Raw genomic sequence first — 26,575 nt, forward strand, 5'->3', positions numbered from 1 at the left:
ATAAACAGAGAGATGATGAAGAGATGGTGAAGCGTCAGGTAGAAGAGAATGCTGAATCTGTCAAAAAGAAAAAGAGGGGGTACCAAGAAGAAAGCCAAAAAGCCACACAACATTGGGGAAACACTGATTAAACCTGTTTGCATTCAACAGGCTGAAATACAATGTGGACCAGGTGGCTAACGAATTTAAGACTGTTCCACAGTCCAACAATACAGTGTAGTGTTGCACGGTAAACCGATACTAGATAGGTACCGCAAACCCAGCCGTTAAGAACAATACTCTTTCACGTTTATTAGTATCGGTACTTTATGAACTTTGTGCAACAGCGGGGCAGCGCATCCGTGTGCAGCTTCTCTTTGCTTCCTCACTGCCTGCAGCCACAGTAGGCGTGGTTTCATAGTGACAGACAGTCACAGAGTAGAGCGAAACAGAGGTGTATTGACTCCCTTCATGTGGAAGCAAATCTGTTCCATAATTCAAATTAAAATGCATTAACAGAAATGCTTTTTCATTTTCTGAATGTAGCTGCAATTTTTGACTCATAAATAACATTTGTAATAAATCATCCAGATTGCATTTTCATTTTCTTCTTCAAGACTGCTCATTTTGTTACACAAAGAAAAAGAAAACTGCTTTTTCGTTTTGAAGCCCGCCCCCCGCAAAAAAGGTCCAAAATTCAATTTGAATTTAAAATTTGAAAATAAAATTTGGGCTGCTTTTGTCCACATTTGGCGGGTTCTTAATATTGTGAAAACAGCACTCTGAACTGCGGGAGCCCATCAGGAGTGCCAGAGGAGCAAGTAAAATTTTTTTTAAAAAAGCGACAAAGGCGAGGAGCCTCTCTCTCTCACTCTCTCTTCCTACTCTGACTTTGTCCGTGTTACAATAAGCACTCCTTGCATCCAGCTACAGCCTCCTGTCCGCTTCTGGGTCTCACCTGGGCTAAAGACACGGGAGGGAGGGGACAGGAGAGACCCCAGCGCTGCTGCAGAGGAGCCGTGGACTGCGATGACTCTGAGCAGCATGTGAATTACAATAAAAATCTATTTCTCGCCTTTCCCCTGATGATCTGAATAAGACGCTAAATTTTTAGTGTCTTATTCTTAATCTTAATCCCTGTTTGGGATTGCGAATTCAAATTGAATTTTGGACCTCTTTTGCGGGGGGCAGGCTTCAAAACGAAAAAGCAGTTTTCTTTTTCTTTGTGTAACAAAATGAGCAGTCTTGAAGAAGAAAATGAAAATGCAATCTGGATGATTTATTACAAATTTTATTTATGAGTCAAAAAATGCAGCTCTGACTTTGAAATGAAAAAGCATTTCTGCTAATGCATTTTAATTTTCAAATTTGACATTTCAAATTGAATTTTGGTACCTATTTGCTGGACCATCTTTTGAAAATTAAATCTTAAATGTCCTTTTCTTTCTTATTTGAATTAAGTTACATAATGAGCGGTCTTGAAGAAGAAAATGAAAATGCAATTTGGCTGTTTTATTACTAATTTTATTTATGAGTCAAAAAATGCAGCTACATTCTGAAAATGAAAAAGCATTTCTGTTTATGCATTTTAATTTGAATTATGGAACAGATTCGCTTCCATACCTTCGTCATTACGGATTTAAAGCATCGTTTACAGACGGGCTTTGTGGTGTCCGTGGGCTTGCCCTCACTCTCGACAGCGCAAGTGAAATATTCCCATATTTCGCTCTGTGCGTCTGCTATTTCAACAAGCCTAGGACGGTCGGCAAGAGCACTCATGCCACTTAGTAGCCAAATAGTTAAAAGAGCTGCAGGTTGGCGATAGATAACGATAAATATCCCCCGTATGGAAGTCAAGCGAACTTTTTTCACCATCAGAGTTGCACGAGGCAGTCAGGGGTAAAGCTAACTGTTGAACAGTCCGATGTGGTCCCACACATTTCTGTATGCAAACGCAACGTTCACACTGGTAACATGAACTTTACCATAACATGCGCTGGTGTTCACAAGTTTGCTGATCAACAACACCACTTATGAATTATCTATTTTAAGTCAATCAGTACTAGTAATATAATCATAGCATGTACATTTTTGTCAATAATTTATAATATATATTGTAATTTATCTTATTAGAAAATGGTGTGATTAGAGCACAGACCTCCACCAGGTCTGGGTCATGTGTGTTGTACTTTAGTGCACTAATGTAGTTTGCAGGCTAATAATCCAGGGTTTGAACTTTATCAACATGAAATGCAAATTGCAAATTTAAAGTATTATCTTATTATATGAATTGCCAGACTTACAGTTAATGTCATTTATGTTCATTATTTTTAAGCTGAATAAAATTGTAGTTAATGTGCTGTTAATTTTTTTTCTACTACAAGCACTGAGCTTTTAATTGAAAATCAGGTTATTTAATAATCTCTGAGAGCAAAGACAAATGAACAAAACAAGAAGACACTTGTCTTCTTGGATACAGAAGCTATGAAGCTCAGCAGCTTTTACAAAATGCATACTTTTATTTTGACTTTAGAAGTGTTTTAATTAATAAAAAGAAATAAATCATTTTAAGTTCCACATTCTGTCATCTGATATTTTATTCCATTACTTTTGATGATGTTCTAGTTTTCCGCTGTGGTATCGTTTCAGTATTGGTATCGAGATATTTTAGGCAGGTATCGTACCGAAGTCATAATTTTCGTGACAACACCAATACAGTGAAAGACAGAAAACGTTGAAAGAAAATCAAGATAGGCCCATTTTCAATTCGGCATGTGACAGAGGAGGCAATTCTCATTGTATATGTACAGTACATTGAGGAAACTGATCTGAAACAAGGCATTCTTATGTCTGTTAGTCTCACAGCCACCACAAGAGGAAAGGGCAATTTTAGTGTAGTTGATATGTACTTCACAAAGCACAATCTTCCTTCTAATAATTTAGTTGCATGACGCACAAATTGTGCCGCCGCAAGGAAGCTTCAACAGCCGTTTGAAGGAGAAAGTGCCCCACTGCTTAGTGTTTCACTGCATGATACACAGACACGCACTGGCAGGCAAACACCTCTGTAAAGTAATGTTATAGCTTTGAGTAACGTTTGAGCCAGTAAAGGTGGAACATTTTTAAACATCCCCACTGCAAACGTAATGTTACTCCCCTGTATGAGTTGATGTTTTTATACACTGTATGTAACATTAGCGAAATAAGATAGCTGACTTGCAAAATAATGATTTGCTTTAACATTAGTTCTTGCACATACCTGAGCCAGTCATACTTTAAGTCTTACCAATTTAACTGGAGCACCATAACTGAAGTGTCTCTTGAACTTGTCTGAATGTTTCTAACATTAGAGAGGTGCAGGATATCACTGTTAGCTACTAGAGACAGAACAGAAGTGCAAAGGATAACTGTACAACTTATTTAATGATTTAGATTAATATTAAATAAAACAAATAAAAAATCAACTAATAAATTGATGTACTGTTGTAGATTAAACTATACAGCAGTGTAAAAGAAATGAATATGAGCTTCCCCTTAACCTCATGGACATTAAAATGATGAACACATTAATGCATTAGTAATTCTAATCCTAAACCCAATTCTAATAATATGAATATCATTGTTAATACTAATACTAATACTACTAATAATACGGTTGTATATTATTTTGAAACTTTTCATAGAACTATGTTGACAAATGCTTAAAGCAAGTTCAGCTAAGCTCTGTGTTGGAGTTTGTGGCATCTTAAATTCTAAATTTAAAAACATTTGTATAATTACTCTAAATGCATACTGGTCCCAAAAAAAGGTTATTTTTGATAACTAATAATTGGTATCAGCTGTGAAAAAACTTTATCAGTTGACCCCTAAATCAGACCCAAATCCCCTAAATAAAAGAATAAGATGTCAAATACAGTTTGTGCGAAATTTAAAACTTAACAGGTGAACAGTCCCATGAGTGTATTGAGTGTGTGCAGAGTCCACTGACTTCAGTACTGACGCCATTGTCCATGTAACAAATAATTGAGAAAACACCACTAAAATCCAAATTCCATCTGGCTAGTTCACTCATTATATTTTGGACACTAGTGCAGTGCCCGTAAGAAAAGTGTATTCCTATAAAAAAAAGTGGGAGGTTAAGCAGCTTTCTCATGGATGGCCAAATGAGGCTGTGTTTGAAGGTGGGACGTCAGGGATATTTAGGTTTGTTGTGAAATCCGATATTCCAGGGCATAATTGGCTGTTTTTGACTATTTTTGATTTTGCCATTATATTTCACCTTAAAAGCTATTTACTTGGTGTCATTATTTTCAGCACAACCTCACATGTGTGACTGTACAGTTCTTTTTTCATTTTGACATACTGTATTAACACAATGGACCTAAAATCACAAAAAAACATAAAATCCGAGTAGAAAAAGTTTGATTTTTTTACTGTGAAAACCACAAATATGTTTAACAAACCATTTTTTTTTTTTTTACTTATAATGCAAATATAAATTGTTGTTTGCTAAATTTGTGCATACATTTTAAAAATGTACAAAGTTATATGTAACTATTTACATTTAAATGCAGGCAATGCTCAGGTCTGCCTGAGATCCTTCCAGCTGAATGAAGAGCTGCACTGCCTGCTCCACATTCAGCTTCTCCTCATTATTCTGACTCATTAAACAAAAAAACGACTCCACTACACACTAAACACACTACACCAAACACTACATAACACACTAACTACACACTCCAAACACGCTAAATGTCACAAATCTCTCAACTCTCAATATCGCTGTCTACACACCGACCGTCGTTGCCTGTCAATCATCCGCCTAGGTCCCTCCCACAACTTCCTGTTCCTCAACAACCAAACTTGCTGCTTGGACACTTTCGTGACAAAAGCCCGTTTTTACCGTTTCTTCCTGCACCAGACACAAAGCAAACGTGACGGCAATGTTCGCGAAAAAGCGTGGTGGACATTATTTACCCTAGGTCCGGTTTTGGACATGCCGATGCGTCCGGTCCGTCGCCTCGGGAGGTGGGCCGTGTAGCTAGCGGCTAGCAGCTAGCAGCTAGCTAGCGGCTAGCTACACATGAACATCCACAGATTCCGATTCCACTTTGTTGTCCGCGCATCTCCGGATCTCCTCAGACCCGAACAGACTCGGTCCGGACTCGTTTAATCTCATTAATCCACAACAGTCAGTTTAGATGCACAGAACAGAACAGAACAGAATGGACCGAACCGCCGGCAAAATCCCGGTCCAGCTCGCGCCGCTGCAGGTATAAATCCGCTTGTTTCCTCAGGTATGTCGTGGGCTTGAGCTCTACAGTGATTGGCTCTGGTGCGCACGTGGCCACGGTGTGCAGTGATTGGCTCTGGTGAGCACGTGACTGTGGTTGCTCTGGTGGACAATGCTCGGTGGAATTTGTAAAGCATTTATGAAATAATTTATTCACGGTATCATTGCAGTCCAAACAAATGCTTAGATGCACACCACTGAACCACGCAGCAGCCATGTTGAAAGTCTCGGGTCAGTGTGATCCTTATCCGCAGAGATATTTGACCAACAGACACATACACACACACACACACACACACACACACACACACACACACACACACACACACAGACAGAGATTCCTTGTATTTATAGATAGATACACAAAAATCTCCTACTCAGGGTGTTTTAAGATCCTGTAGTTGAGTTCAGTTGATCTGGACCATCTGAAGATATTGATACATTGTTGCATTTCAGTTCTGGTCCAGTTCCTGTTCACATTGACATTTTACAAACAAACCAAGAAGAATTAACACAAAGTCATAGTCTTAGACTGACAGACAACTTCTTGATTGGTAATTTTTGGCAGTTGTTATCCTGCATCATAAGCACATCATCGTGACCCAGGTGGGTAAATTAAATGAGACAGCAGTTAATGAAATTGGCAACACTCGTGCAACCCCTCGATATTACAGCCTTGCATACTGGACATGTCGGTATCGGCAGCATTTCCGATACTGGAACAACTGTAACAGTAATGAGTCTAGGCTTTTTAACAGCAAACTGTCATAGTCCATAGTGTAGAATACACGCACAGAGGTTTTAACAACTGTTAACTTATTTGTCAGGGAAAATACCACACTGACATGCGTTTCCTGTAGCCTATAATTCACAATCAGCAGATGGATTAATTATGAAGCGCTTGGAATAGTGTTAAAATCACATATCTCTCAGCGAAAAATCCTGTGACTGGTGTGCTTGCCTTTACACCACAAATGAACCAAAACAAAGTCCGCTTAGAAGCAGACTGAGACCCATCTTTTCAAGCAGTCTTGGTCTGGTTGTTTGGTCCACACCTGGGTCAGATTGACAGCTTTCACACCAGCCCAAACGAACTGCACTAACCTTGAAAATGCACCAGGGTCCGTTTTAACCAAACCAAAACACGCTAGGTGTGAAAATCCCCTAAAATTCCATCACACTGACTTTTCATGGTGCGTTTAAACAAAGCCACAAAACACGATATGAAAAATTTAAAAAGAAATGGAAGGAAATGTATTAAAGTACATGTACATGCAGCCATGTTCTAGATAAAAGGCCTTCCATCTAGGGGTTTGGGATGTTCTGCCTTTACAGAACAGGCACTAATGTACCCATCAGTATCCATGGTGACGGCTGCTTCCTGCTTGTATTGGGAAACAGAAAATATGTCCCACAGCGTTCCTGTTTATTTATACTCTCCATTCCATTTTTTTTAATAATCAAGGACATACACACACACACACACTGCTGGTGGGGAGGACAGGTTTGGGACAGGTTCTGAATGTACTGTCATGTCATGTGTTAACATCCGCATAAGGGTAAATTAGCTGACATGGTAGCCTCTGGCAGATGTACATTTGGCATTTTACAAAAAAAGTCAGACTGAAGGACACTCAATCAATCTGAAATGTCAATTGTGTTGCAGCCAGCAATCCCCTACAAGGTTTTGAGGGCGACCACGAGGGCCCTAAACGAGCACAATTCAAATATGAAATGTTTTGGCTGATGATCAGACTGAATTGTCATTTCATTTTCATCTCATTACTCAGGCTGATATTGTGTTTACATCAGCCAAGACTTGATAAGAGCCACTCACAACCAATGAGTGGTGTCACGATTTCAATTCTAAATTGAAAATCAATCAAAATGAGGCTTTAGTTTCAGTTATTAAATTCCGAATGAGGCTAAGCGAATCTCTCAGTACTTCTTTCTCTCCACACATGCCACTTGCGCACATCCACAGCACAGTGAGTGAACACTTCAGAGTCGACACAGCTATCTTACCTGTAGCCTGCAGCTGTGCTTCCAGACACCTGTGTGCATGGAGACGTTCAACTGATTGGTACAGGAGGTTACTCAAATAGTTGAGTTGGGTTTACAGAGATCCTTTCTTTGAGATAGAAAAAAAATCCAGGACAGCATGGTAAGCATTTTTTTTTTACAGCAGGAAGGTCCTAGGTTCAAATCCCAGCTTGGGCTGGGCCTTTCTGAGTGGAGTTTGCAAGTTCTCCCCATGCGCTCCCGTTTCCTTCATCATCAGAAACATGTACATTAGGTTAATGATCCAGTCAGTGCTCTCGACCAGTTTCAATACATTGAACATTGTATGATTATAATCTTATATCATATATATTAAATGTGATAAATAAATACGTAATAACAAAGATTAATAAAGATTCTTCTTCTTGTATTGATTTGTTTGGGAGGAAGGTTTACTGAGGACAGATTTGAGTGACTTAACTTTCTAGCAAACTCCATTTTTATCTTTTGTTGGTTATTGTTGAATCATTGAAGGCTGGTATTTTTTGTTGAACTCTATCATCTTTATTTTTGGTAAATATTACTTGAACTTGCCTAACACTAATAAAGTCAAGCTGTTGTTGCAAAATATCACAATCTTTTTAAAGAAGACTTTGAAAATGTAAATAACAGTAGTCAGGGCATAAAAAAGTAAATGAGCTGTTGGTCTTTACAGATCCAGATGAGACAGTCAAACAATGGCATAGAAGTCAGTCCTGAAAAGTTCAGATCGGGAATTTGGAGAATCATGACACCCCTGAGCGAGTGATGTTTTCCTTACTTCCAATCGTTTAAGTTATCCATCAGGCAAATATGCCCACTCACAAAAAAAAAAGGGTTCCAATGTGAGGATTTTTTGCTTGTATACTATAAATACACATATTGGCTATATATACGTGCAAAGTGTTAAGCAAGTGGCAGGGTGGACCCCCCTGTCTGTTTTCCAACTGCTGTTAGTCGGTTGATGAAATCTCCATGTTTCGCACTATGTAACTTCAGTGAGGGTAAGATCAAAGCGTTACATACATGTTTACTTCAAAAGGCAAGTTTTCAACACACTACATTGTTATTACATCATGAGTTTGTAGTTTTCTACATTATAATGCATTAAGCAAATAGTGAATCGTTACAAACAAGCAAAAATGAACGCGAAAATCGTGATGGTAACTCGTTTACACTGGATGGACATTTACTGATATTTTGTAGACTAAATGAGTGGATTGTTTTGTTTTCAGTAAAGACATAAAATAAAGACCATATTCTCTGTGATTTAGGATCAGGGCTAGTCTCTGATTTGTGATCTTAACATTTAGTTTAGTGCACGAATGTAGTCAGACTTAAGTTCATAGTGAATTCTTACAGGAAGAAAGATACAATGGTTCATACCTGGAGAAAATCAACAATCATGCAGAGTGGTGCACGGAGAACAAGAGACACACACCCCTGTTTACATCACTGGAGCTGAGGAGGAGCAGGTGAATAGTTTTAGGTTCCTTGGAATTACCATCACTGAGAACCTATCTTGGTCATCACAAGTGTTGGGTGTAATGCGTTACAAAGTAACGCGTTACTGTAATCACATTACTTCATTCATTAACGAGTAGTGTAAAGCATTACTGTTCTGAATGTTGTAATCACATTACAGTTCGCCAAGCTCGTTCCTTACGTTGCTGGGGGGAGGGGGGTCATCGATAATGGAACAGTGATTGGTTGGGGTTTGGCACGAGGTATCTTTCACCATCACCGATTAGTTAGTTGCCAACCGCAAGGGGAGATGGGATAACAATGGCAGCGTCAACAACACGAGCAGAACATGCTGCTGCATGAGACTTGCCTGAAGTCCCTCCGCTGCGTAATAGCCACTTTTGACGGTTGGAGATACAAACATTACTTTGAGTTTGTTGAACGTAAGGAAAATAACTTGACTGTAAGGTGCACACTTTTGTCCGTGTTGGTAACTTCTCTCCACTGCTGCTAACACTACCTCAAACTTAACGAAGCACCTGGAAGCACCTACAGAGATAGCACGCACACACACAAAGCTTGTTGCTAAGGAACCGTGGAGCAACATGGATGTAACGAGTAATGTAACGAGTAATGTAACTAATTACTTTCTTCAGGGAGTAATCATGTAATGTAAGGCATTACTATTTTTGAGAGTAATGTGTAATGTGTAATATATTACTTTTTTGAGTAACAAGCCCCAACACTGGTCATCACACATCACCATCCTGGTTCTTCCTACAGAAACTTAGGAAGACTAATTCTGGAAACGTCATAAACCCTGCTGCCATCTGGCAAAAGATACAGAAATATCTAAGCAGCTTCATCCCCTAGGCTCTGAGACTCCTCAGTTCATCCTCAGCAGTCCTTTTTTCTAAAATAGATGTAGTGGGACTCAGAGTCAAACATTGTGTCATTTCTGAATCCTTATCCTTAAAATAATAAAACAATACCTTTACCTTATATTACTATTTTTTTTTTTTATCATACTGTGGTATTTGCCATTTTCCAGGTTAAAATAAATATCTACAAATGCAAGAATTAGCTTCAACACTATTTAAGTCTTTGTTTGTCTTTTTGTTTTTCTATAGTAATTGGTAGACTTTTTGTCCCTTTACTTCAGTGGAGCACATTCTAATATCCCTCATTCAATTAACTTCAATCTTGAACTAAGGAGAACTATAAAGGTATATAGCAATATGGCAACAATCTGCTGTTTCTAGTTGTGACACTGCAGGGGGGGTTAGCATGAGTGGAGGGTGGGAGGGTCATATTCTGCTTCAGGCCCAATAAATGCTGAAGCCGGCCCTGCACCACACACAAACATGTTTTCACAGCTGAGATTCGCGGCGAGTGTCGCAGCCAGACAACACCTGCGCGCCTCAACGACACACGTAAACACAGCGGCCATGTCCATTAATCACGGTCTGTCTGTCTGTCTGTCTGTCCGCATAATGTCCTGTCACGAAGGCAGATACGTATGACACGGCGTTGTAGCCTATATGAATCCCCTGGCAGGCCTTCTGCTGCTGCTGTGTGTATCATTGCTGCACAACATCAAGCTAATGCCTCTTTAGCGCCTACCTTTCAACCAGGCAGATTCCCTCGCTGCTGCTGCTGCTGCTGCGGCTGCTCCTTCTGCTGCTGCTGCTGCTGCTGTATTAATAAATGCGACAATATGAGTTCACATTAAAACGTGTCCAGCCGCGGCGGTTAATTAAACCCAAGCGCTGTTTTCACAGCAGTATCCAGGGGGGTTAACTCCTCCTTTGAGCCGTACATGAAGCCAAGGTCGTAACGTTTGGTCCGCAGGGTCCACAAACCGTGCGGGATACATCAGACGAAATCATACAAACATGGCAGTGACGTGCCAAATTATCTCTAGACGAAAAGAGAAGTGAAAATGAATAAATACCGACAGCAGGAAGTGACAGGTGGGCGCACTTATCTTGACAGTCAGGTGTATTGCCTAATCACCCGCTTTGCTCCGCATAGATCTTCCGCCTCTCTTAGCAGCTGGCCAATCAGAGCGCGACTCTATGCCAGCGTCCTGTAGACGCAGGTGCATCGATGAGGCCTTCACGAGCCGCCTGTAGGCTCGAACATCCCAGTGTCTCCATTGAATGCTCCGAACATTTCCTCGAGCCAGCGGGTTTGACTTGGTCAAAAACAAACATCTGAACCTTTAAAGATAAAGTCTGTTTGTAAATAGCGTAGATGAAGGAACATGAACACACACATTTTCCAGATGCGTAAAGTAAATGTTCTCGTCCTGAGTCAGCTCGTGTGCTCTATTATTACGACAAAGTTCCAGTTCTTACTATAATATTAGTGGAATCATTTGCCAGAAATGATGCTGCAATTACATGAAATACAATGAAATGTTTTTAAGATTTTTTAAATAACACTGACAGATTAGAGTCAGTCTTTTCTGTTGGTTTTGTTTGAACAAGTACAGGGCCCTTGTTCTGTTTGGACAATTACCAGTTTCAATGTCATCACATTGTATTACAGTTTTATGTTTATGACAGGAATGTAGGACAGTTATGAGTACACATTCTGTCAAGGTTGAATGAATGTAGTAAAAACTAGAATGGCACTCAGTAAGGTGCATACTTCCACCAAGGCCCATCAGTCTCCTTTTGTACTCACTCATAGATACTAGCCTCCTTAATACAGCAAAGATCCATGCATTATTACAGAAATGAAAATGTTGAAAAAACGTGTACACATGTATATACATATATATGTACACATATATATACACATGTACATTTAAACATATATATATATATATATATATACATACACACATATATACATACATATATACACTGACCTCTTGTGGCTGAAATGGATCTGACACTGTATAATGATCAAATTTGGTGCAGCATGGCAAAATTTGCTGTCAGTTTATTAACATATGTAGTGTAGGAAAACTAGTTGGAATGGAGGATCATCAGTAGGACCTCCTGAAGTCCTTTTCCTCTGTTACTCTTGTTTAGAGTGTTGAGATGACTAGTTTAGAGAAAACAAAGTAAGTGGGGATGTGAAGGTTTTTTTAAACCATTAAACCATCTATATTGTTCTACTGACTCAGTAAAAGCAGGAGAGGGCTTTAAGAGGGTCAAGCCTTCCCTTATACTTACCTTTTGACAATGTTCCATCCAAATACATGTTTCCTGATGGTCACACACAAATGTAACACACTAACACTTAAGAAGGGATTCTTGAAATTTGCTTTACCTTCTCATCATCAGTTTATTCACTGAGATGTAAGAATTTAATTAAACATTATTAATAATGACATTGGAGGAAGACATTACTGCTGGTATTAAATATTCTTTTAATTGTAAACAAATCTAAAGGAAAGTCCAAGACCAGCAAAATATTAGTCCGTCGTTTTATGGTACTCATTCCCAAACCCGCTGGTTCCTACAAAATACATTTTCAAAAGTGAGTCACAAATAGTATTGTTCACTCAGGTCACTGTGTGTGTGTGTGTGTGTGTGTGTGTGTGTGTGTGTGTGTGTGTGTGTGTGTGTGTGTGTGTGTGTTTAGAGGCAGAAAAGGGGGAGAATGGTTTGGAAGTAACTGGGACGGGTGTTATGGTGAAATGGTGTGACCTATTGATATGTTTTTAATTATTGATTGTTTAACAATGGAGCTCTGTGGCACAGGGAAGACTAACAGATCAATGTACATGTCTTTTAATGTACTTTTTAATTAAGAATTTTAAAATAAAGAGTAGGAGCAAATGAAAATACAGTTGTTAGACTACCCCCTACTTATTTAATGTACATGTGATGGGTCAGTGTCCACTGGTTAAAATGCGTGAACTCGTGAGGTGAAAAAACATTGTCTTCTTAATGACACACAGATGCCAATCTTGTAATTTTTTATCTACACAAAACCTATCATGAGTTATAAATAACCTAATCTTTTCACATATGTACAGGGTGCAAAGCTTTTTTTGTCCACCAGCCAAATGGCTAGTGTATGTTCAGATTTTACCAGCCACTGAAATAATTATCATTGTTTTTGAGGCTGGCTAAGTTTACCATTGATCTATGGGGCTGCAACTGACTAAATATGATCTTTATCAATATATCTGCCAATCACTTCTCAAAAAAAAGAAAAGAAAAAGAAAAGAAAAATGGATATCCCATTTCATTCCAATGTGACGTCTTCAAATGTCTTTTGTCCATCTAACAGTCCAAACCCCAACAATACTCATTTTACAATGATACAAAGCAGAGAAAACCTACAACTACTCTCAGTGGAAGAGCTGGAACAATTCCTGAAGCTTTAACCTTGAAGGATGAATCATATTGAAAATAGCTTCCAATTCATTTTCTGCCAATCAACTTATTAATTAATCGATGAAACTTCACGGCTCTACCTATCTATATCTGTAACTTGTCCATCTACTGCTTCTTATCTACATCACTTGTGAATATACTTAAACTCATCACTACATATATCTGGAACTTTAACTTATCAATACTTGTCAATAGCATAAGCTTATAACTTGTAAATAAAGTAGTATTACTTATCTATAACCTTGGCTTATTCTAATATCTATATCCTTAACATATCACTACTTATATAGCTTTTCTTCAAAAGAAAAAAAATCAAAAAAGAAAAAAAGAGTTGGCCAGATAGATGTAGAACATGTGTAAGTGGCGATGGAATTGGAACACAGGGGGGCATGGTCCGCTGAATACAAATCCAACATCAGAGTACCCTGGGCTTAATATGCAACGTCTGGCCTGCAGCTTTCTTCAGTCTGTTCCTTTTTTTCCTTTCCAGAACCTATCAAATATGGATGGAACTTTGTTCATTTCAAAGCCTTGAAACAGCTGAACTGAAGTCAGTAGCTGGTAAGTCGGGGTTCTGCCTGCGGGTGGTTGGTTGGTTATTTGTGTAGCAGCTAGCTGGCAATTTCCAGTTGTGAGCGCTGTCGGAGTGATGCGTTTTTCTACAAGTTCAGGGGGTGAAAAAAGGTGATGATGAGGTCATCCTATAAATATAGTATAGTAACCCATAGAAACATCAGAATCCTAATGTAGTTTGGTCTCTGACATCAGCAGCCATTTACAGTAATTAAAAAAAAATAATAATAACAATGTAAAGCTTTGTAATAATTTCCCCCATTAATCAAATGATTTTTAAATAATTAGGAATTTAAAAGTCAATAGTTAGATTGCACAGGTTGAGTTTAGTGTGCCCCCTTGTGGTGGATGTTACCAGTTGCCCTTAAAAAAAAAGAAAATTACTGGTGCTATATTTCCTGAAAAACACCACCTACCCTGCTGGAAAAACCAGCATAGACCAGCATATGTTGTGTTTTGGTGCTGGTGCTGGTATATTGATGCTGGTATGCTGGTGACCAGCATCCCATGCTGGTCACCAGCATGGGACGTGTCAACAACTTATTTCATATTGCAGAGTATGATGAGGAGTGAATTTGGCTGTGAAAATCCAATACAGGGCACAGAGTCAGTGAGATTGTCACAGAACACCAAGTTTATTGAATACAAGCTTCAAACCTGCAAGATTTTGGGCTCATTTGAGGGTACCGGTTAGAATTAAAGGACCATGTTTGGAGAAATCCCATCAAGTGCTGAAACTCTGCTCGACACCTATTTATATTGTTCTGTAATTACTCCTTATTTTGCATTATTTCTGAATTGTTTGAGAAAAATCTTGAAAATGATAAATGCCCTTTCTTTACACTACTAGCATAAAGAACCAACCCATTACAGTTCTTATACTTTACATGATGCACTAATGATAACAACTGAATTATGTAAGACTGTTCATGAGAACACATGTTAATAAATAACACTACACAAACTGTATACCTTTTATGATTTTGACACTTTACAGTACAATTGGAATAAACAGACAGCGCGATTGCCTGGAGTGCAGTGTGTTGAGCCTGATGGAGACATGGTTGAACAGGAAGATACCAGGCTGTTCAGTGGAACAAGCTAGCTACTTGTTAGTTCTGGCAGACAGGGACAAACAAAGCGGTAAGAAGTTGGATGATGGATTTACTTTCTTTGTTGACTCCAAATGTTACGACGAAGGCAATAACATGCACGCCAGATATCAAACTGTTAGCTGTGGAACTAAGGCTAACTAACTGCCCCTGGAGTTTTTGGCAGCCATTCTTGTTACTGTTAACACTCTCGTCATAGTAAACAAAGATTTTAACCATTGTTAACATTTCAAAAGACACTGACTGACTAACACCAGAGGGGACAAGACCTTGGACTTGCAGTATGCCAACATGCCCCCACTCCGCGCCACCAGCTTATCCATTCACACAGGTACGCACATAGAGGAGGATGCGAATTGGCACAGGATCCACGCACTCAAAGGGCAGTGTGAATGGGGCTAATGACACAGCCCTTCCCCACTCGTCAAATCAGACCACTGCCTGCTGCTGCTTCATCAACAGCAAACCATGGATCAACAGGGACATCAAAATCCTGTTCAACCAGCAGAGGGGAGCTTTCATGGCAGAGGACAATGAGGATGCACGAGAGGAAATCCAGGAAGAGCTGAGGAGGGAACTGAGGAGAGCTAAAGCCTGCTACGAGAACAGGATAGAGGGGAAGCTGCAGCAGAATGACCCCCCCAAGAGTTATGGGCAGGGTTGAGAAACATCACAGGCATGAAAAGGGCGGGAGGAGCAGTGGAGGGGACAAAGAAATGTGCCGAAGAGCTAAACTTGTTTTTTTAACAGATTTGACTCCCCACCTGGGGCCGGGCTTACACCCCCCTCCCCCACCCACACTGCCCATCTCTCTGTCGCATCACAAGACCCGGGCAATGACAGCTTCTGCAAATAACCTCCCAACACTACCACCCTCTCCCTCTCTCAGGTCTCTGTCCAGACCAAAGGCCGTCATCCCCTCACCACATCCCCAACTATCCCAACCCCCCAACAACAACAACAACCCCAACCATCAAGACCAGTTGAGATGGCAGCTCACCAGGACCAGGACCAACAAGGCCAGTGGACCAACAATATCAGCCCAAAGATGCTCAAGTCTTGTGCGGAGTAGCTGGCAGGAGTGTTCACGCATCCTATTTGGCCTCTCCCTGAGGCAAAAAAAGGTGCCAGCAGTCTGGAAGACATCCTGCATTGTCCCGGTGTCAAAGAAGGGATGCCACAGTGCTCCAAACGACTTCAGACCTGTGGCTGTAATGTCACATGTCATGAAGACCTTTAAGAGGCTGCAGGACCAGTGGCTCGACTGCCTAGACCCACCGCACTTTGCATACCAGACTGACATCGGCATGGAGGATACCATCGTCTACCTGCTTTGAACTTTGTAGGATGGTGTGGCAGGAACCACCTTCAGCTCAACATCAGGAAAACCAAGGAGTTGGTGGTGGACTTCTGGTGCAGGAAGAGCCCCCCAACACCTGTTTCCATAAACAGGGAGGGGGTGGAGATGGTGGACAACTACAGGTTCGTCGGAGCGTATCTAAACAATAAACTGGACTGGTCAGACAACACTGATAGCCCACTATAGATAGGCGTTCCATACAATATCTTCAGACTGTTAAAACTGATTGGATTAAGTTTTTACAGTCCTGTTGCTGCCACAGACCATGGATTTTTTTCCGAATCATTTTGTATTTTGATTGCTATCTGGATGTTAAGAGATTGTATACAAATACAGTTAAAAAGTGTTTCTGAACAGAATTACCAACCCTAGCTTTAATTAGTAGTGTAAAGTCATCTGTAATTCAAATACATTGAATTGATTTATTCGCTGTGATTTAGCTCAATTAATTGAAGTTCAGATTCACCCAGGGCTTCATGCAAGCTAGGACCGCCACTGAGGGGATGGACACAAAAACATTTCCAAGTCACTGAACTTCCCCAGAGTTCAGTTCAATCCATCATTAAGAAATGGTAGGAATATGAGCAGGCCTTCCTCACAAACTGAGAGACAGTGCAAGTGCAAGGAGGTGACTAGTGACTACTTATGCACAAGAGATTTCTTTGTTTTTTATTTTTAATAAATTTGCAAAAATCTCAAACAAACTTTTTTTAAGTTGTCATTATGGGGTAATATGTGTAGAATTTTGAGGGAAAAAATGAATTGAATCCATTTTGGAATAAGGCTGTAACATAACAAAATGTGGGAAAAGTGAAGCGCTGGGAATACTTTCCGTATGTAATAAAATAAATCAGTGTTCAATGAAATACATACTAATATCTATTAGCATAAAACTGTACTCCAACTCTAACCTTTTTTGTTTAATTTTGTGATGCAACACAAGACATGAGAGACATGAGGAATGACAGCGTCTGAAAAACAAAGATAGTGTACACATTGGAGACAGCCAGACAATAAATAAACAAGGGGGAACAAATTGATATATCGCATTGTTGAAGGTGTTGAGAAGCGGTTTGTGTGTGAGTGTCGGTGTGTGTGTGTGTGTGTGTGTGTGTGTGTGTTTGGAAACAGAAAATTGTTTAATTCTTAATGCTGTGTGATTTCAGGGTTTCCATATTTTCAGTAAATCCCAGGTCCTGGGGATAGAGCTGATTGAGGATGACACACAGCTCCTCTGGATGTTCCCGTTACATGTCTTCATTTTAGGCGTAGATGCCTGTCAGTCAAGGGGACAACTCTTGGGATGAATTGTAATCACTTGATTATAATTCTGTGACTTTTCATCTAGCACCCTCACTAGGTCATATTTCAATTTTTCCAATATTTAGTTTTCCTGAAGTTTTTCTGCTTACTGCTCCATAAAAAACCCAGTATAACTGTCATCACATACAGATCAAATAAAAACAAATATATTCATTTTGACCAACTATAACTGGAAAAAATTATTTTTTTACAAAACTATCATATTAATTTGGCTTTTAATAGTTTGAGAATGACCCCAAAACATAACCAACCTATGTATATAGGTATATATAATTCTTCTCAACTAAACAAGTACCAGTGCAGTACAAGGAAACAAGATTTGAAGTTAGGAAATAAGGGAGTAACAATCTGAATGACTTTATTGTTTAGTAACAAACGGGCACCTCTTCTGTTATCACGAGGTACAGTCTACTGGACAACCAAACTGAACGTTGATGGTGAAGAAAAGGTTTGATGTTCAGGTTTCTACAGTAAATACAGTTGAAATGAAAACCAGGAGTGTTCATCTCACAGTCAAGGAAATTGTAGAAGATGATCAATGTCATGTCCTGTCCCAGTGTAACTATGACGAACAGTAAAGGACACAAACATCACCAGTCATTGAAAACATTATTTAGTCATTCCACAATATCAAAATTAAAATATGATACAACGAGCTATAGGTCATGTCAAAAACTTTCAAACTCAGGAGTCTCTTCATAAAATTTCAACTTCCATCCAAAACAGAGCAAACCTTAAAGCCAAACCCACAGGCAATGTCTATACAAAACATCTCTATAGTGTCTCTCATCAACAGCTGCATGGAGAACAGTCTCAGCGGACTCCCCCAGCATTATTATTATTCTCATTATTCTCTTTATTAATGGCATGCTGTGCTTACATTTTCTGCAATAAGATTACTAACAGTTCAGTCTCATTAGATTGCATTGAGTGAAAAAAAGGTCAAAATCCAAACAGTTCTATGTTTAACTGTCACAGACAAAAACTCATCAACATGGGACCCTGCTGATATTACAGAGCAGGTATCTTTTTTTTCCTGTGGTTAAATTCTTCCTGTACTTCTCAGGAATGTCGATTCCACTTTGACGACTTTGTACAAATCTCAGTAAAACTATATCAACCACTCAACTGTGGTTGAGATTGCTTTTATTCCAACAAAATAATAAAAAGTCAAGAGATGCAGGTATTTTTTAGCATTGATCAGATTTACTTATAAATAAAATCACCTAGTATCCTTAAACAACAACAATCACACTACATTTAATGATTTTATAAACCTTTGAAACCTTTCTCTTTTTTAGGCAAACTTAAGTGAATACAGTAATTGCTACCTTGTGAGAAGAAGTGATTCCTCCATTATCAGTGTAATGATGAAAACAAGAGCTTAAAGGGCTCTCAAATGCTTGTATGTTGTATTAATATACATACTAATAGGTGCTAAAATAACTTAAATTACAAGGAGAAAAGGAAAAATCTGATGATTGCCTGGCTTTACTCCATCTGCTTTATATCCTCCAATCATGTGCCATAAGACCAATCACCATCCACAACAAAAGAGTCCTATCTCATAATGAGGAGAAGTTTAGTGTTGTATCAAATGTAGAGGAACTGTCTGACACATCATCTTTTTAGTATCATTTCAAAGATCGACTTTGGGAAAAGCTGTGCTAATTCATGTGTTTTGAGTAACAGCCTCACAAGGTTGAGGGGACCATGTGGATAAGGAAAGCCAACCTTAGCTGGCATCAACGGACGTGTGTCATCCTGTGTAAAGCTGTCAGCTGGAGAGGATGTGGGGTTGCAGTGAGGATGTGTGTGTATTAGGTCAGTGACTATTCAAGGATAGTTGAGAGTTGATAGTTGATAGATAGGGACTTCACAAAGTTGAGTTCAGGTTGACTTAAGCTTCAGCAGGCACACAGAGCAGTGAATCAAATGTCAGGACGTGGAGATGGGGCCTTCTGTGGCGACAAGGACAGGATGCTCTCTGCCTCTTCATACATCTGAGAAACAGACAGGCAGTCAATCACCACATGTGGGTACATTTAAAGTTGTGCATTTTTTTCAAAGTAGAAGGGAGACTTTGTTTCAGCTGAGCATGTGACTTAAGATACTGGAGACTGTAGCTGAAGACTGTAGCTGTAGCTGCTGAAACATGTCAGCCATTGTGAATGCTTTTTAAGGGAGCATTTTTCACCACCTGTCCACTGAACATTGAGAAGAAAACTAAAATAAAAAAATTTAAAAATCTAAACCATCTTTTCATTAAAAGGGGAACACAGCTGGCTAAACACATACAAGTCATAATTTAGTCTTATTTACATTTGGGTTTAACCTTTAATCTTTCATTTTTTGACAATACAACTTTAGTCACTTTTTTTGCCTCTACTAGATTCATAAATCAATTTCATGTTGTCAGTTTTGGGATTTGCACGCCTTGAAATAACCTACTGCAGGAGAGGAGGAAGGCTGCTGCTGCATCTGGAGTTTATGATTACGGTTCAGCTTTTTCAACTTTGCACTGCAGGTCACCGTATCCCCCAAGGCAACCACGGACAATAAAGCAAGGGAAATTGGAAAAGGATTTCTTTCTGAAAATCTTTTGCAATCCTTTGCACTGCGTTTTGCGACGGACGGGCTGAAATATATCATGATATAATGTGATCACAAGTCGAGTACGCAACACTTTACTGTGACTACTCAGGCACAAGTCTCTATCATTGCAGCTAGACTGATAACTTAAAGAGCAGTACAGGTTAGACACAGTACAGCTTCCTTAGCCATATCAATAGCATCATTCAACCACAACTGCAGCCATATTCTGAGCATTAATCACCTCCACAGCTTCAACTAACACAGCCAGGCAGAGCAGCTGTGCTCATAGCCAGTGTATGTATAGTGTGGGAGCTCAGCCTTCTGAAAGAGGACAGAGCATTAATTGCATCACATCAAGGACACCACTATGTCTGTTGGCCTTTAGACCTCTTTGGCTACTTGCAGGTTTGTATCACTTTCAGCAACCTTTTTCTCTGGGGTCGTGACCACCTCAACACATCTATCACAAATATAAAATACTTTTCTCCTTACTGGTATAAATGGCACATCTTGGAAGAGCTCCTGAATGAAGCGGCGGGAGGGCAGGCGGAACATGCAGTGAGCCAGCAGGTAGGAGACCTCTGAATATAGACAGATGTCATCAAATGCATAGGGGAACTTCTCCTTGATCCTACCAGGAAAACACATTTACAAAACACATCAGACTAGGCTTGACAGATGTAAGCAATGTACTTTAAATGTAACAAAGCAACTTTGTTTGGTTAAAGATGGGGTCAGACTCACGTTAACAGACTGGTCTCATGGTTTTTGGTCCCCACAGATGAGCTGAGATTGATGACCAGACGGAGAACCTCTTTTCTCAGCAGGACCCTGCCAGCCGGTGCATCCTCAGGAATGGACTTCACCCCTGCCAAGGTAAAAAAGTAAAAAGTAAAAATCAGAAACAAGAGATGCACTAATATGGAAGTTCATGCAGTTTATACCAATAATATTGTCTATAATCATCTAATATCAGCAAGCCAATATATCGACCCAGCTGAATCACTGGTCGGTCTTCAGTGTGTTAAATTCACTTCACTGTTGCCTCTGCTCTGAAGTTACAGCAGTCAGGGTTCCATCCAAATTTTAACTGCTTTCCCAGAAAAAACTGACAAAACAAAATCCATCCACGACTGTTAGGTGAAGATTAGGGGTGTGTTCATGAGGATGAATATTTGGTGAGGCTAATTCTCGAGTCGGTGCCATTGACATCGCAGAAGAAGAGGATACAATGAGATGACATCATTGAAAAGCTCCAGTGAAAGCTCAAACAATGGTAAACATGACAGAAATATGACACTCCTGCTTCCCTATTTTGTTTGTTTCTAATGCGCTTCGTTGCATCTGATACAGCAACTTTTCCATCTGAGACAAACGATGAAATGATTTTTTGCGAAATTTTAGTTTTTGTTTTCTCATAAACAAATTCAAAATCCATGTAAAAACAGGTGGATGGAAAGCACTTACTGCTATAAACCGGGTGGCGGCTTTGGTCTATAGCTATGCTCCCTATTATCCAACATAATATTTATTCATTATTAGTATTATTATTATCAGATGGAATTTCAATATTGCAATAATCGCAATAACCTTCTTACTTATTGGCCAATAATAACAATAAATATAGTAATAATAATCATAATAATGTACAGTGTTGCATACATTATGTAAAACAATAAATAGATTAACCTTGTACCTTATTAGTTACAAACTTCAAATGTGAAAGTTGGACTAAAACTCTGTCCAGTACCTACCCAAAACAAGTTCTGTGCTGCGACCGCTAGCCCCAGATCCCTGGGACACAGTGTCACTGCATAAAGACCCCCCTGACAGCTTGGCCTGGACCATGACCTCCATATGATTTGCTGGAGGTGCACTGTACCACTCTGAGAACAGGGGCACCTCTGTTAGATCTAAAGAAGATGAGGAAAGGAAATTATATTATATGAAATACAAAACATTTTGGTGAAAAACTGGCAGCTTATTTAACAGATATACCATAACAATGTGTGTTGCACAGTTTCATTTAACCAGAAACAGGATCCCACCTGGGTTGCTGTCATGGGAGTTCACACCAAGTACAGACAGTCCAGCGCAGTACAGGCAGTTGTTATCGCTGTGCTCTTGCAGGCCTGTCTCCTCTGAGCCCAGCATCTGCTGCTGTTCTGCCCGGCTCACTGCCATCAGCTCTGTAATACTGATCTGAGCGCGAAGCCTCGCTGGGCAACATTCATCACTGGGGCCTGAGGATACACACAGCAGTCACTGAAAACATACTTAAGCTGGTATAGGCTCAAACACGGGTCTCAACACAGACTTCCAAGTACAAACTTTTACTGGTTTTGCTGTACACTGTGCCTTTGGTTTCCAGCTCTGTTAACCAGGCATTAACAAAAATCAATGCGTGTATCAATTTACAACAGAATGTTCTTCTTTTCCCTTATATGCAAGTATGGAGAACTTCATGAGATGGAGCAAATTACATCCCCAGTAAAATTCCAGAAGCCTGAATGTATAAAAGGTTAAAGTCCTCACTTCTTCAACACGATAACATGTACAATTATGTTAGAGTTGTATTTGATTGTATAAAACGCTGAAATTCCAGCTTTATCTAAGTTAAAGTAAATAGCAATGGTTGATGGGATTGCAAAACATGCTGTGGACTAACTGTTCATTTGACAGTGATAAGTAGTGAAAGTGTCCTGTCTCTAAATTCTCACCATCAGAGTCCCCAGAGAAGAATTTAGCAGAGCGGTCTTCAGAAGGCGGGCTCATCCTCTTTTGGAAATATGGTGTTTCTTTAATCTGAGGGAGTCCAATAACAAAGGTCACATCCCACTCACCTCAGCTTCACAGAGAAGAATCATAATGGTCATCTGGTGTTTTCTAAACAAAAAGCATTCTTATAGACTATCAGCCTCACCTGAAACATACTGTTGATATTGACAGGCAGAGCTAGGCCTATGTAGTCATCTGAGGAGCCATAGGTGGCACTGGACACTATGGAGCGCACAGAGGAGGACCGCTGCAGTGTAGTTTGGTTGATTGGGCTCAGCAGGTCCTCCTTATCCAGAGATGCAAAGCTGAGAGCTTTCAGAAATCTGAAGAGAGATGACGATAGGATAAAGGCACATAAAGTATTAGTAGTTTTCATTCCTACTGTCCATATTGTATTTCTGCAAAATAATCATCTTGTTTCACATGATCAATTATGTGCAGTGGCAATGCAGTTTCGCTAGATACGTTCAATTACATGTGCTAAAAACCTCCATCAAACTAATGAGAGACTTGTTTCAGATTTGTGGAACTGTGTAATTTGTGTACATTCTTCTTATATTTGATATATAAATTGATTCAGAGTTGCCACATTTGAGGAGCCACTGGTTTATGAAGGTGTTTGTACCCATCATGTATTCCCATTTCTTATAAAGCATGAAAGCTTGTTTTTACATTAAAAGCCTACCTATAAAGACAGATGGAGGAAGTTTTGAGTTTGTACAGTAGCTCTGTGACAGCTAATATACTGTAGGTTAAGAGTGTTGCCTTAAATAATTCTGCATTTATAGACAAAAAAGAAAAGAATATCAAACATCTTAAACATTACTGATACCTTCGTGAAGTGAGTCTGGAGTCCAAACTGCCTGTGTTCATGGTGATGACATTTGTGAAGAGTATGTCTTTGGCTGGGGAGGCCATGGCCTCGCTGTGGGACAGAGAGGGCTGGATGCGTTGATGTTGCAGCCTCCTTAGGGTGGCATAGCCTAGAGCGTCCCGAGGACTCGTGCAGCCATTGTGGGAACTGGAATACTTCAGTGTGGCATATCCCAAAGCTTCTCGGGAGCTCGAGTATATGCTACAGTCAGCTAAGCTGCTCAGGGTGGTCACTGAGGGGGACTTGAGGGACTGGGCTCTGCGGGGCAAGGTGTGGGAGGAGCCAGGAGGGACAAGAGAGGTAGAACAGGACTTGGGAATTGAGAGTGGTGTGGAGCAGGGTTGGGGTGTCAGTGAGTGCACGTTCTGGATGGTCTGGGCGCTTACCACAGTGTTAAGGCTGACGCAGTCGGTGTCTATGGTGGAGGGCAGGGTCTCCCTGGAGGGGCTGGAGCTCATGGAGCTGATGCCACTGGTGGTGGTGTCTGTGTTAAAGCTCTGGCTGCGGCTTTTAAATTGGGCTCCACTGCCCCCTGAGGGCCCATCTTCAGCCAACCGCTCATAGCTACACTTCTCCCGCTGGTGGTCAACAGTTCTCACCCCTGACCCATCCATTTCCACCTCCCCAATACTGGCTGTGCTCCCGCTAATTTCAATGGCTTTATTCCCCACACCTGAGGGGCTTTTAGAAAGATGGCCATTGTTAATAGGGAAAAGATCTGTTGCTACAAATGAGTGGCTGGTAGGTTCTGCAATAGGGAGTCTGAGCCCCTGTTTTCCATCCGGCTCTCCTGCTTGGCCTGGGTTGCTGCCTTTAGAGTTAGGGGTGGTGCAAGGCCTCTTCCCAGGGAGAGACAGCGAATGGAGAAGGCGATTGCGGAAGCGGGATGAGGCCAGCACGGTGAAAGGGCTTCGGTCCTTCAGTTTGGGGCACATGAACAAAGAGGACTCCTCTGAGAAGTCACAGCCTTCTAGCCTCTCATCATCTAGCATATACACTCCTGCAAATAACACAGCAGCAGTTCTTGTAACAGAGTTATAAAAGTAATCAAATCATTCTTTAACTTTATTGGAGAGTTTGGGCTTACTGGGTTGTACAGAGTCATTCTCGCCGTTGTGCCTGGAGCCAGTGGACTCTGTGAGCATGAGAGTACTGGGGACCAAGGACATGAGGTTGAAGGGTCTGGACTGCGGCTCCAACTCCTCTGGGACTACAGGCCACATCGTGTTACGGCTATGTCTGACAGCATCCCAGCCCTGCTGCCTTAACGTGTCGCATCCCTGCCTCGTCTTACTGATAAGGCCCAGCACATACAGACACGCCCTGCCCAGAAGCCACAGTCAAGTCAATTTTAGTTGTATATAGCACATTTCATACACAGGTCAACTCAATGTGCTTTACAAGTTAAAGGGTTAACAAATAAGATAGAAAACACATATCAATACTCTACATGAATTAAAAAAAAGACCCGTATCAGCCACACAATGTAGACATACACATATTTATAGACATAGATAAAATAAAGTAATTATAATCCCTATTCTATTCCTGCAAAAGCAAAGAAGATAAAGTTTCAGTAAAACAGATCACCAGCTAGTTTGTCTCAGAGGATGGCCCAATATGACCAAATGCACCTTTACCTGATTAAGTTTGAATTCTAGGTACATTCAGGAGACATGTCTGATGGTCTGAGGATCTGGCTGTAGCCATTGAGCAGGTTACAAATATATTTAAGGGCCTACGATTTAAGGCCTTGTAACCAAGCAGATATATTTCAAAATCAATTCTAAACTGAACTGCAGCCAGTGTAGATAATCATTTATGAAGTAATGTCAGTGCTATGACAGCTTTTTATTTTCTTGAACTTGGATTGGCTTTACCCATACGTGTCGTGTTTCAGCACTCAAACCAGATTTAATACTTGCAACAAATCAGCTCAGCATCAATGGAATAATGCTTAAAATATAAACAAATACTATAACCTCATTTTAAGCCTATAATGTGGCTATGACTTTTTTATGAGGTTTGTGTATGTGCCTTCATTTTGTGCAGTGAGCTGAGTTAAAACAAAGTAAAGCACTTTTGTAGTCCTACCCTCTGATGGACAGAACCTCACAGTGGTAGGCAAGCGCCACAATGTCAGTGATCACCCCCTCCTCCAGCAGCAGGTTCAGACCCCAGTTAGATGAGCCTATGTTCCCCTGGTAGAAAAGACAGTTGGTGAACATCCACTGTGGATTTCCCTCTCTTAGACTGCATCATTTTAAATATTAAATTGAAATCATAACAGAATTATAAATGCTGACCAAAGCCCAAAGTGCTGCCTTCAATTGTTTGATGCCCTCCCATTTGTCCAGGGCAGGAGATCGAACACTGTAGCTCAAATCAGGAACCACATTCTGCAGGAGGAAGAGGAAAGAAGGGATAAAAGACACCCTATCAAAGCAGCCAACACTCTGTGGTATGACATCTTTAATCTTGCCTTCCTTGATCATCCTGGCTTTGAGCTGAGTGGCCCAAAGAATGTTTATCTAAAATTATTAAAGCAAGAATTTCAGTAATTAAAGCAAAGAATTAAAGTAAAGGTTTAGTACTCATGACCTGACTTCATATGAAATAAAGTTTTACAATTAGAATATTAATGCTTATTTTTTCAATTTTATGATAGAATTTCATGACAATGGCATCATCACATCCTTCTAACCTTTCAGCCCATCATATGCCTGCTACATCTCTGAAGCTATATTTAACCAACAGGCTCCTTTTAGCAGCAGCAACAGTAACAACAAAGTCCACAGACACATTGTAACTAAACCTATTTAG

General features: G+C 40.2%; 2 protein-coding genes across 2 annotated transcripts in view; both read right to left on the reverse strand.

Annotated features, from left to right (window-relative positions):
• LOC115592456 (ras-specific guanine nucleotide-releasing factor RalGPS1) overlaps positions 1-10,834 on the reverse strand; it is a 115,245-nt gene extending 104,411 nt beyond the window's left edge. The window contains exon 1 of the mRNA XM_030435186.1: positions 10,400-10,834. The gene's annotated coding sequence lies outside the window, so the exon portion shown is untranslated. The remainder of the gene's footprint in view (positions 1-10,399) is intronic.
• A 7,004-nt stretch (positions 10,835-17,838) lies between these two features.
• LOC115592775 (rapamycin-insensitive companion of mTOR-like) overlaps positions 17,839-26,575 on the reverse strand; it is a 32,935-nt gene continuing 24,198 nt past the window's right edge. Inside the window, exons 28-38 of the mRNA XM_030435903.1 lie at positions 26,059-26,151; positions 25,847-25,953; positions 24,840-25,075; positions 23,711-24,752; positions 23,024-23,201; positions 22,821-22,905; positions 22,149-22,343; positions 21,855-22,013; positions 20,845-20,968; positions 20,593-20,731; positions 17,839-19,508 (exon numbers count right to left, since the gene is read on the reverse strand). Coding sequence (XP_030291763.1) covers positions 19,437-19,508; positions 20,593-20,731; positions 20,845-20,968; positions 21,855-22,013; positions 22,149-22,343; positions 22,821-22,905; positions 23,024-23,201; positions 23,711-24,752; positions 24,840-25,075; positions 25,847-25,953; positions 26,059-26,151 — 2,430 coding nt within the window. The 3' untranslated portion in view covers positions 17,839-19,436. The remainder of the gene's footprint in view (positions 19,509-20,592; positions 20,732-20,844; positions 20,969-21,854; positions 22,014-22,148; positions 22,344-22,820; positions 22,906-23,023; positions 23,202-23,710; positions 24,753-24,839; positions 25,076-25,846; positions 25,954-26,058; positions 26,152-26,575) is intronic.

Source organism: Sparus aurata, chromosome 12 (assembly GCF_900880675.1).
Source record: "Sparus aurata chromosome 12, fSpaAur1.1, whole genome shotgun sequence".
Classification (NCBI taxonomy): Eukaryota; Metazoa; Chordata; class Actinopteri; order Spariformes; family Sparidae; genus Sparus; species Sparus aurata.